Below are 11,971 nucleotides of genomic sequence, written 5' to 3' on the forward strand. Positions count from 1 at the left end.
TGTGTGCATTTTCTATAACCATAACATAGAAATAAACAATTGCAGTAATTTGCTTTAGGGAGCTTTTATTTCTTTAGGGAGAAGACAAACATATGGAAACACATGTCGAATCCCCATTTCCAGTGTCTGGGTTTAGTGGTACTGCCTTCCCAGAGCAGACACAACCACACTCAAGAACTTCTGCCAGGAGGCCTGGACGTCCGGGCCGAAGCTGGTTCCCATTTTGGCGGCAATGACGATGGTCAAACAGTCAGCCAACAACTATACAGGGCACAAATAAAACAATCAAATTGAGATTCATGAGTGTGATGATTTATTTTAGATGCTATTCGTTACCTTGAAGTTATCGGGATCCACATGCAGCTTCTCAGAGTGCAGCACGCTCAACTCAGCGTAGGTCTCCTTGATGTTGTCCATGTTCTTCAGAGCCCGGTCCAGACCGTGCAGGATCTTGGTGCCGTGGGCTGCGATCTGGGGATTGTTCTTGATGGCCTCGGCGTTGTAGAGGTTGCCGAAGGCGCCAAAGTATCTCTGGGTCCAGGGGTAGACAATCAGACACCTATAAGACGGACAAAATGTGGTCAGGTGAAGATTTGCAGGAATTTTGTTTATATGCAAATATAATTGAGTCCCAGTTTTACCTGGAAAGAGCCTTGGGGCCATCAACCTCGTAGTTCAAGCCACCCATGATGGAGGTGATGGTAGAACGCTCTTGATCAGTCCACACAACCATGTTGCCGCTTGTTTGTTTTGGTTCAAGCTTGAAGAGAAAAAAGCTGAATAGAGTTGGAGAGTGACGAGGTGGTCTTTTTAAATGTCTCCAAGGTCTCCCCACCCAGAAGGAGAAGCCGCTATGATAGGCTAGAGATGGAAAGATAGATCACAGACTCTTTCTAGAACTTTCTGGATGTTTCCACACAGACTTTTATATTCATATATTGTGTATAAAAACGTTTAACTCCAAGTAAGTCAATCAAAAACCCATAAGATGGAAACTAATTAAAAGTTATTTTGTAAAAATTGAAATGTTTATGTTTAGATTTTTGTATGAATTTATGACATCACCACATATTTGTCATATCCCACCCTGTATCATCAAGTGGAGTAATGTGCACTTTTAATTTCTGCTGGCTCTAAAAATATGATCATTTTTAATTTAAAAGAATGAATTAGTCGTCAGAAATGAATAAAGCATAACATTCATCGTCATAATTGAAATATTTTGTTTCTGTTCAGGAAAGCAAAAAAATAAAACAACTTTAATATGACATCTAAATGAAGAAATAATAACATGCTGATAATACAACATAATATTCCAGCATTAAAAATGGAATTTTGCACAAAATATCTCATTTGCTGGTTTATTAACCATTACAGAAACAAAATCATAATTCTAATTCCCAAGTCTGTTTATATGTGTATGTGGTGAACTAATCAATTTGACACTGTCTTTATTTTTGATTATGATAAAAATATGGACCCACATTTTATGATGATTATCAACTTTCCATTGATGTAAAATCAAATGATAGCTTTAAATGTAGTGTTATGTCAATGGAAACAGTTGGGGAAAAAAAACACAAATAAAAACATGAAATCATCTATTCTGTTCTCTAAATGACTGCAACAAATGACAATATTTATTGTCTTTTTACTTTTTACCCTAATAATTTTAACAGATTATTCTAATATATATGTTTTTAGACATCAATTATACGCATCAGTTATCTAATTAACTAAGAATATTCAGATACGTCTTTGGGATTTTCATGTTTGAATGTTATCTCGAGAAACCACACTGGTGTTATCTTCAGGAGCGCCCCCCTCCGCCCACTAATCCATTGCCAAAATTCACATATGGTTTTCTTAGAAAGATACCACATGGTTGTTAACAGGTTCAATTTTTGCAAAGTTAAAAGGTAAATGTTTTAAAAAATATAATGCAAGAAAGAACAGGAATATTTAACAAATAAAACAAAGATGAAACACAGAAAAGATTATGATAGTAACCAAGTCTTGTCAGACATTTATTCCATGCAGCAGTGTCAATAAATTATACATAAGCAGTTAAAAATGTAAATAAGCACAACGATTAATTGTCAATACTGAAGTGACAGCTATAAATTGCTGTTGTTTTGAACAGTGAGGCCGATTCCTTTATTGTTAAGGTAGACTAAAAATATTTTAAATCTATTTAAAAAAATATCTCTGTTTCCGAACTAGAAAGAAATGTCAGCTAACTTTTACCTGACAACATAAACACACAGTTAAATGCAGTCTAGCTCATAAAACTCATAAGGTAGCACTGTATCACACATATCTGACATCCCTGCATGATTTAAGTGTTTATTTTATTTCATTATATACCAAAATGGTTACTCGTCCTGTGCGTTGGGTGGGGGTTTGAAACGGTGAAGATCTGAAGTCAATGAAACAGATATCCAAGCTGTACACACACCTTGGTTAAAGTACAAACGATTTAATTATTTACAGTATATGTCGAAAGGCATATTAAATTCCATATACAATCCTGGAACATTCTATCAACCTTGCTTGCACACTTCTGTTCCACATTTCAAACACAAATCATATTTTCATTGTGGCGTTCTCAGAGTTGGCTGGGAGGAGGATCAGCCAGGTCTTTGAATCCAAGTTTTTCCAGTGGTTCCTTTGTCATGAGTTGACTGCAATAAAAGATGAAAGTACACAGAATATTTTAATTAATTGAGCATTCCAGTAAAGTAAAATGAATATTGAAACCCACTTTTGCATGCGGCATTCCAGGTAGGCTTTGGATTGAAGTCGGCATTTAGAATTGTCAAAGCTGCTGTCTTGTAAACATCTCATGAACGTCTCCTTGAAGGTGGTGCACTCTCCTAAAATACAAATAATAATTAGCCCTAACACCACCATTAACATATTGTTTGTTCTCAGTCACATTTACATGGACACGTTTATTCGGATTAAAATGCTGATCCTGATTAAAATGCTTCATGTACCAGGACAAACCCATTCTGATTAAGATTTTATTCCGAACGAGATGATTGGTTTAAATCAATTGATAATCTGATCACCGTGAAAACAAACCGTCGTTACTGCGCATGTCTGTGACGTCAGTACATGACGTCGTTTAAGACCGGAAAACAGTCGAAGCAGAGCGTGCTAAAGACATGGCGGAATCGGATCAATATTATCAGTGCCCATGAAAACACAACATCCGATCATAATATTGATCCAAAATGTTGTCCATGTAAATGTAATGACCCACAGTTAAACACATCACTGGCTGTCATGGCATCCAGAGTAGAGCTGAGTGGCAAAGCTAAGCATGAAGAAAGATAATAACACGTTAAACGATGTGTAACGTACCAAAGTGATCCAGTGGGAACGACCCTTTGTCAGGTGGTCGAGGTTTAAAGCTCTTCGACCCAAAATTCATTGCGGTCGACATGTTTTGGTTTGGTACGGGAGAGATAGTCGCAACTGTGACGTCAGTGCGCGTATTTATGACCTCACAACACACGAAGGCAGACATTTTAGTCGAGCCTTGCAAAACCGATGACCTTCGTCACAATAGGAATTATAATAAAATACACTACAAATTGCACAAATGCATTGCACGATGCTACGAGATGTTTTAAATATTATGTCGCGTTGGCTGACTAATATTACAACAAAAGTAATGATAATTTTGGGATCCAATACAAAATTCACTTACAGGCTCCATGTAATTTCATTATTATTATTATTATTATTTTATTATTATTATTACTATTATTATTTGTATTATTATTATTATCATCTTTACAATTATTATTATTATTATTAGTAGTAGTTGTAGTAGTAGTAATATTTCTACTACTAATGATAATTATTGTAATGATGCATCATCACCACTGGGTGTCGCAGTGAACATATGAGAGAGAAAGAGAGAGAGAGAGAGAGAGAGAGAGAGCGAGAGAGAGCGAGAGAGCGAGAGAGAGCGAGAGAGCGAGAGAGAGCGAGAGAGCGAGAGAGAGCGAGAGAGAGAGAGAGAGCGAGAGAGAGAGAGAGAGCGAGAGAGAGAGAGAGAGAGAGAGAGAGAGAGAGAGAGAGAGAGAGAGAGAGAGAGCATCCGGCTGACAGACAGGTGATGTTCATTCTGTTTGCATTTGCCTCCAGTCGGCGAATGCGCTTGTATTGTGCACGAAGACGTTCATTATGGAACCGGAGGGGACCAACCGGGTCCTGCAAGACGTACTCACCAGACCAGACAACGAGACGTGCGCGGACTGCGGAAATCCGGGTATGTAAAGTCCATCTTGACCACCTCTTGACACAATGCATTCACTGTCAGATTTTTTGGGGGAGGGTGGGGGGGGGGGGGACGCTATCAGGACTGGACAGTGTGTGTGTGTGTGTGTGTGTGTGTGTGTGCATTGTCATAGTGTGTGCACACCAGACATAAACTGTCCTCTCATGAACCTGCTTTGTTCTTGCAGCAATGAGAGTGTGTCCATTGTGAGATGATGGCATCTCAATGTAGAAGACTATTGCAAACAACACTGGATCTGGCTAATCTAATAAATTCATTTTGAACTACAGACATGCCCCAATCAATGATGATTTAATCATAATGTGTAATTCCAATGTGTATTTATAGTAAAATCACTCCTAGCGTGTTATTATATCAAATAAAAAACAGTTAGCACACTTTTTGTACCATGTCACCACATGCACAAGCTAGCTTTTTACCTTTTTAACAAATCTCCCTCACCAACTGTTTGTTGTCTCGTATACCTCCACCACGGTTCTCTCTGAAGTGGTATGAAGCCAAAGTGGCCTCAAAGGTTCCAGGATGGGCTGAATGCCCGGCACTTGGAGGCGAGCCCGGAGCCCGCTCAAGATGCCTGGTATGGTTCCTCTGAGGACTGGCTGCAGCAGAGCAACTCTGGAGCCAGACTTGCTCTTGCAGATTTTGGATGCAAAATCTTTAGGGTAGCTTGGAAGCTGGATAATAAAACAAATCTCCTTCCTCCTTTTACTCACTCTCCTTTAGCTCTCATTTGAATGTCACATATTCCGTGTCTGTGTGTTCACTAAGCGTCTGTGAGAGATGGCAGCTGTCAAGTGCATGAGATGTAGAGGATAATGTAGTTGCTTCTTATTGTCGCTCTCCCTCTCAAAAAAAATCTTGGTAGTTAAATGAAGACTCTATTCAACCCATGCAGACAGATGAGTGACGTAAAATGTATAACAGAGCGTTACCCCGGTAACTGCTGTTCTGGGTGACCAGGTGTTGCGCAAGATGCGGTTGATAATATAATTTCCACATTTCATATATCGGTTCGTGTGCAATTAAACGGCTCCTACACACAATTATTAATGATAAATTACACTCAAATGTGATTGATCAATTATTGATTGATCTTTATGCATGTAAGAGATGAAGCAGAGATCTGGTGATGAAAGTGGCAGTCTAGATCTAGATGATCTAATTTCAGTAGATCTGTTTCCTGTTTGCAAGCTAAACAGGATTTCCTGAAAATTACATTTTGCCATGCTTCTGTGCTTTTTAAACAAATGCACAATGAACTAGTTGTGCTTCAAACTCATCTGTACCCTGAAATCTTATTGTTGCTCTATTCCTCTCCTCTCATTTTCATTTCCCCTCTTTTCCCCCCAAACTCACCGGCCTTCAATCACCCTGCTTGTTTACTTCCTGCCACATCTCCTTTTTCCTCTTTCTCTTCTCTTGTCTTCTGCCTGCAGAGCCAGACTGGGCATCATTGACACTGGGTGTGTTTGTTTGCCAGGCCTGCTCGCTCCTTCATCGCAGCATCCCGCACATCAGCAGGGTCAAGTCCATTCGGGACACGTGGGAAGCAAGTGAAGTGGAGGTGAGGCTCTTACAGCAAGCTGTGGAGTGTGTACTTGCAATGTAATGTTCAATGACATTTAAGGAAGACATGATGCATTTCCCCACCAATGATTTCCCTTGAAAGTCAAACGCAGCTCATATTTTTGATGTGGCAGCAAGCTGAATGTTGTCTTGAATACAAGGCTGGATATGTGAAGTCATCACATCAGTAGTTAAACAGGCTGTCGGGAAAGACCTTGGGGGGGGGGGGGGGGGGTGTTAATATTGTGAGTCATTCAGTGAAGGTTGAGATGTGGGAAGTGAGAAGGCAATAAATGGGAGTTAGTTGGACTGAAGTTGGATGCAAATTTTATTCCTACCACACGGGCACATTAGTATTAGTAGTTTAGTCAATATAAATAATTGATTGCATTTAAAAAATATATAAAAAAAAGTGCTCAAGGGCCACTTTTTAAAATGGGCAAATGGGCCAGTTAATTTTTTAGAAATAAAATAAAATCTGGATGTAAAGTCACAAGAATAAATACATAATCTATGAGATAAATGAGTGAAAATAAATAAATAAAAAACATTCATTTTGACCAACTGTATGCATAAACAGATAAATTGATGATTCATGCACCCAACCACATACAATTAAATATGATGCCGTCTTTTGGAGTGATAGACTTCAAGTGACCCTGTTTTCCCCAAATCTTTGCTCGTTTTCACTTCCAATGTAGATTTTCAAATCGTAGCCCTGATGACTAATCATACAACAGAAACCTACTGAGGGAAAAAAAAGGGAAAATGATAAGTCACTTCGATGAATTATTTAGTAGGATGATAACCTCATATATTCCACGGCCAATATTCGTCTACCTTTTGGACATTTATTTTTGTCCATCGGATTAGTGATTAGCATGTCTGTCTCATAGTGACGGGAACATCTCTGGATGGATTTGCACATTTTAAAAACTCCAAATGGGTCATTGTGACTTGAAATCAATCCAGGATGTTCCCATGAAGGCGATAAAGGGATTCATCAATCTATTAATGCAATCTATTGAATAATTACATCATTTTTTCCTGTCGTTCAGATTATGGCAGATTTGGGAAACAATGTCGCTCAGGCTAAATATGAGCAGAATGTTCCCGCGTTCTACTACAGACCAACGCATACTGACTGCAAGTAAGTACTCTCATATTTCAATTAATAAAAGCAGGTTTGAAGCCCCTTTTCGTGATGAAATAAATTAGATTTAATTTGGCTTTTTACACCAAACTTTATAGCCTAAAAACACATTGGCGTGCTGAGCACTCTTTTTATTTATTTATTTTTTTTTTTAATGTGCCGGCAACTATCGGCAAAGCACAAGGCTTGGGGTTGTTCCATTATTCAAGTAAATTAAAGTCAAGAAACAAACAGGTCTGTAGGATGGAATAGCAAAACTTCCATTTTAAAAGTTAGGCTGGATGAGGAATTCAGGTTTTTTTTTTGTGTGTGTCTTAAAATAGCAGTGACTTGCTCACTAAAATGAGGATGCTGACTTTATGTCTTGCTTGGTGACTACATGTGGAACTTCCCGTTATATAGGTCACATGATTACAGTGAACCCTTGCTTTTCACAGAATATAATTTACCAGAGTTTACAATTGCTCTGTGTCATTCCAATCAGTGTTTTTTATTTTTTTATTTTATGTACCATTTTACTCAAGTCATTGCATCATGATGAATTAATTCTCTAAATGAATGACGTCATTGTGTTTCCAGGATGCTAAGAGAGCAATGGATCCGGGCCAAGTATGAGAGGAATGAATTTGAGTTCATAGAGAAGCAAGAACCTTACACAGCAGGTAGAATCAACTTACTGACATATTGACACTGACAGAGTGCTAATAATTTAGCATGCACAGCACCATTTTTGGATGTGTCTAGTTTAGCCTGTGTCGTTAGCTCAAGATGAGTGTGTAAGGGCACTTGTGTGTATTTATGAGGAGCTGCTTTCTTATTGGCCTGTAGTGACCTCACCCATCCTTTGTTCCAGTGGAAAGCCATCTGCACACACACAGAACACACACACACACAGAAAATACATGACAGAGTAATACGAGTCATTCTATCAAGCTTTCTTCATCTCCGCCAAAGTGCATCTCTCCATTTTGTCTTTGTGTGTGTTTGTTTCAAGATCGATCGAGATAAGCTATTGGCAGTAACCTGGCCTCGATGCTAGGCCAATGTCGGCATTGATTGTAAATGCATAGGAGGGAAGTAGAGGTCGAGAGTCTACCGGGAAGAAGTCGTGGGTGGGGACAATGAGGGCAATTGATTGAAGAAACAATGCTAACAGAGGTGAATGTTTCATGTCAGAAAGTCGCAGACACAAAGGCTCATCTGTAGCCCGCCCACCCACACACGCAGTTAAATCCGTGCTTGGGACAAGAAGACAAAAGCTGAAAAAAATTGCTGGGGAGAAGAAAAAAAAAGAAAATGGAAATGAGAGCAGCGGGCCGGGAGAACGGAAGATATTACCATACGGACATTTATTGTACATGATTTTCCAAAACTGAATGTATTTAAAGCCGCGCTACTTTATATTTTATTCCCAACAAGGGATCATATCATCACATGATGTCTCATTACCTTTGCAGAAAACTGGTAATGGATGCTAATGGCTTTGCATGAAGTGATAAACCCACTGTGGGTAATCAAAGCAGTTTCACTCCCCTTAATGGCAATGGCTCCCCTTTTTTTTTTTTTTTTACACCGCCAAAGTGTGATAAAACCAGAGGGAACATGAGCCTTTCATGTCTCCATTACAATACTAATTATGAGACTTTTTAGATTCATTAACATGCGTAACAAAAAAATGTTGTTTCTCTCTCGCCACAAAACCTCCACAAATGAATAGATGCACTGAATCTCAATCCCATAAAAGCCTCAAATTTGCCTTATTATGTCTGTGCAGTCTAAGTATCCAATGAACTCTAGTACAGAAATTGTAATAAAAATGTTTTTTTTTTTGCAGAGATGTCCTCCAATTCAATACACAGAAATAGATACGGATAAGAAAGCATTGACAGAAATAGAAGAGCAACAAATAGAGGCTGAGCCTTTGGCCAAAATAGAACATTATGAACAATATATTACAGGGCTAACATTGCCCCTGAGTGGAAAGGAATTTTGTACTCGATTCTCTCCACTTTGACGTCATCTCCGATCAGCTGGTAATCATCTTTATTGTAAAGATGAAGCATTTGTGGTTAAAATAGAACAGAATATTAATAACAAGGATTTAATCTGGCGGAGCGACAATATGAGCCTTGCATTTCCTTCCAAATTCTGCCTTTTTTTTCCTCGGGTACACAGCGTCACTGCCGATGGTACAAATGTTCTCCTAGCCTGCCTTACTCAAACACATTTTTCACCTCAGGATACCGCGAGGGGTTTCTATGGAAACGAGGACGAGACAACGGTCAGTTTCTCAGCCGAAAGTTCATCCTGTCGGAGAGGGAAGGTGCCCTCAAATACTTCAACAAGCAGGATGTAAGCAATATTTGACTTTTGATCGTAAAGAAGTGCAAAACTTTTTACAGTGTTTTGTTTGCGTTGCTTAAATGCAAGGCTCGAGATCCCAAGGCGATTATGAAAATCGAAACCCTCAATGCCACCTTCCAACCGGCCAAAATTGGCAACCCGTGCGGACTGCAAATCACCTACCTGAAAGACAACAGCACAAGAAACATCTTTGTTTACCACAGCGACGCTAAGGTGTGTTAACAAAAATTACTTTTATGACATATTTTCTTTCACAGCACATTGTTTTGGGGAAGCAGAACCAGAAAGTAAGAAGTTATGGGAAAGGAAGTATGATGGGTTTGTTGTAAAGCGCTGCGCCCTCTGCTGGCCAAGTAGCGGCGCAGCCAGTTCATTGGGTTCATTCAGCCTCCTTGTGGAGGTATCGATCCCACACTGCAGCATCCTCATAGCCAAAGCGCACAATAATATTTTAAAGCAAGTTTTTTGTTAAAAGCAGCTACTTTGGTTGTTGTTTTGACCAGGAAATGATCGATTGGTTCAATGCAATCAGAGCAGCCAGGTTCCACTACCTACAAGTGGCCTTCCCTGGAGCAAGTAATGAAGAGGTGAGGATGGATCTTTTTTTTTGCAAGGTTTTACATTTTCAGTATTGTTCTTAAAGATACATGCAGCAGGTCCTGGAATTTTAATTATTCATATAGCCTCAGCACCGAACATGCATATTAATCTCGAAATGTTCTTTAAGTGAAAATTGCGGGCATGCTAGCAAAACCAATGTTTAATATTTCACTCATGCTTCTTTTTCACTTTAGTTTTGTTGCTTTCCAGCTGGTGCCAAAATTGACCCGAAACTTCATGAAGGAAGGCTTTATGGAGAAAACAGGTCCAAAGGTTTGTATGTCAGTGATTCTTATGTTTTTGTCAATTTCTTTCTTTTTTTTTATGTTTACTTTTGATGATGCAGCACACAGAAGGCTTCAAGAAGAGATGGTTCACTATGGACGACAGGCGACTGATGTATTTTAAAGACCCTTTGGTATGATGCAACATGCACCACCTCTCTAATTTTAAATTTGCTGAGTACAGTAAATATTTTGTTTTGTTTACTGTGCTCCCAGGACGCCTACGCCCGCGGCGAAGTGTTCATCGGGAGTAAAGAGAACAGTTACACCGTTCTGCCTGGCCTACCCTCAACCATTCAGGGCCATCACTGGAATCACGGCATCACCATTGTCACACCAGACAGGAAGTTTCTGTTTGCTTGCGAGACTGAGGCCGAGCAACGGGATTGGATCGCAGCCTTTCAGAGAGTCATCAATCGGCCCATGAGGCCGCAGGAATACGCAGGTATCAGATTTGTTATTATTATTATTATTTTTTTAGCAGTGCTTCCACTTACACTATGTGGCACACAAACGTAAACAATCGAATATGTGGCGGTTATCAGAAGCTAACACAATGCTAATCCGCAACCCCCCCCCCCCAAAACTCAATGTAACTCTGCTTACCTTTTAGCATGATAACAGGGTGTGGCACTTTTGGGGGATGTGGGTGCTTCAGCTTGATAGTGACTCTCCCGTGATAATGTTTCAGACAGTGTAGCTCGGCTAGTAATGAGCTAATTTGTTGTTAACTTTGAATTACACTATGAATGACATTAACCTGTATTTTGTTGAATATCATATTTTTTTGCAGTGGAGGCTCATTTTAAACACAAACCCTGAGGCCTTAAAAATAACCAAGACTGAAGCTGGAGTTGGCCTGATCTTGGATCAGAACGAGTGTGACCATGGAGGAAAGGTGATGAGTTAACACAAGACAGGTTGATATTATCGAAAGCTTGATGTGAGGACAAAGAGTGAACGATTTGCAGCAAGCTGTGTGAGACATGTCGACCCACCCCTGGAATTCTGTCTCGTGAATGGTTTAATGACTTTGAACTCTGTTATGAAGTGATATTTACAATGAGTAATATTGCATTGTTAATTTATTGACTGTAGGCTGTGTGCGGTTCTACGTGAGTATGTTTTAAGTGAGTTGGAACCACTGGCATTGAAACCATGTTCAACATATATCTGCAAAGTACTGTTGACCACAAATATGGATTAAAAACACACAAACTCTCAGTGACCAGTCGCTTTTAACATAACTGTGGGAAAGTTCTTTTTAAACAGATGTTGCCTTTGTTGCTCATTGTGAAATTGTTGCTGCTGCTTTGAAGGATTGTAATGTGAAGAGAACATGATGATGAGTGTTTTATTTATTAGCCTTTTTTAAAGACCAGGATGATCATTTAATTGCAGTAATTGTTTGTTTTACGATAAAACCTTACACATACATCCATTGTGTTTGTCGTTTGTGTACACACAGGTATTTTTGAAATATTCTATTCTAGATTTTTTTTACGACACATTTGATAATACTGTATTGGAATTGAAATAATACGCCTCTCAATTGCTTTAGATGATGGGAGTGGCACAGATACATGTTACGTTTTTGGTGTAGAAATGATTTATATTATATATGAGCCGATTACATTTTCTATAACACCACCTGACTATTAGCGCACAATTATGTGAAAATGATTCGAA

General features: G+C 39.1%; 2 protein-coding genes across 5 annotated transcripts; one reads left to right on the forward strand and one right to left on the reverse strand.

The window, feature by feature from the left end:
• Positions 1 to 48: 48 nt before the first annotated feature.
• LOC133171413 (hemoglobin subunit beta-1-like) lies at positions 49 to 801 on the reverse strand. Its single transcript, XM_061304780.1, has 3 exons — positions 642 to 801; positions 337 to 559; positions 49 to 261 (listed from the first exon to the last, which is right to left on the reverse strand). Exons 1-3 carry the CDS (start codon positions 731 to 733, stop codon positions 133 to 135), a joined length of 444 nt encoding a protein of 147 aa, XP_061160764.1. The 5' UTR covers positions 734 to 801; the 3' UTR covers positions 49 to 132.
• Positions 802 to 4,090: 3,289 nt separating this feature from the next.
• Positions 4,091 to 11,719, forward strand: LOC133171412 (arf-GAP with dual PH domain-containing protein 1-like). 4 transcript variants are annotated; one of them, XM_061304775.1, is made up of 12 exons: positions 4,139 to 4,285; positions 4,803 to 4,977; positions 5,796 to 5,879; positions 6,940 to 7,031; positions 7,614 to 7,696; positions 9,274 to 9,386; positions 9,465 to 9,611; positions 9,902 to 9,985; positions 10,209 to 10,271; positions 10,345 to 10,416; positions 10,499 to 10,727; positions 11,076 to 11,719. In XM_061304775.1, the coding sequence occupies exons 2-12, from the start codon at positions 4,807 to 4,809 to the stop codon at positions 11,102 to 11,104; spliced, it is 1,167 nt and encodes a 388-aa protein (XP_061160759.1). In that variant the 5' UTR covers positions 4,139 to 4,285; positions 4,803 to 4,806; the 3' UTR covers positions 11,105 to 11,719. The 4 variants fall into 4 exon arrangements, with proteins under 4 accessions (XP_061160762.1, XP_061160760.1, XP_061160759.1 ...); XM_061304778.1 differs by lacking the exon at positions 4,803 to 4,977 and having other exon boundaries at positions 4,091 to 4,285; positions 5,752 to 5,879; XM_061304776.1 differs by lacking the exon at positions 4,803 to 4,977 and having other exon boundaries at positions 4,128 to 4,285.
• Positions 11,720 to 11,971: the final 252 nt, after the last annotated feature.

Source organism: Syngnathus typhle, linkage group LG18 (genome assembly GCF_033458585.1).
Source record: "Syngnathus typhle isolate RoL2023-S1 ecotype Sweden linkage group LG18, RoL_Styp_1.0, whole genome shotgun sequence".
NCBI lineage: Eukaryota > Metazoa > Chordata > Actinopteri > Syngnathiformes > Syngnathidae > Syngnathus > Syngnathus typhle.

Coding starts and splice junctions, on each gene's coding strand:
- LOC133171412 (XM_061304775.1), top strand. CDS start 4,807: ATGAAGCCAAAGTGGCCTCAAAGGTTCCAGGATGGGCTGAATGCCCGG. Junction 5,880..6,939: donor GGGAAGCAAGTGAAGTGGAG/GTGAGGCTCTTA, acceptor CCTGTCGTTCAG/ATTATGGCAGATTTGGGAAA. Junction 10,417..10,498: donor TGTATTTTAAAGACCCTTTG/GTATGATGCAAC, acceptor CTGTGCTCCCAG/GACGCCTACGCCCGCGGCGA.
- LOC133171413 (XM_061304780.1), bottom strand. CDS start 733: ATGGTTGTGTGGACTGATCAAGAGCGTTCTACCATCACCTCCATCATG. Junction 560..641: donor GGCCCCAAGGCTCTTTCCAG/GTAAAACTGGGA, acceptor TCCGTCTTATAG/GTGTCTGATTGTCTACCCCT. Junction 262..336: donor TGGATCCCGATAACTTCAAG/GTAACGAATAGC, acceptor TGCCCTGTATAG/TTGTTGGCTGACTGTTTGAC.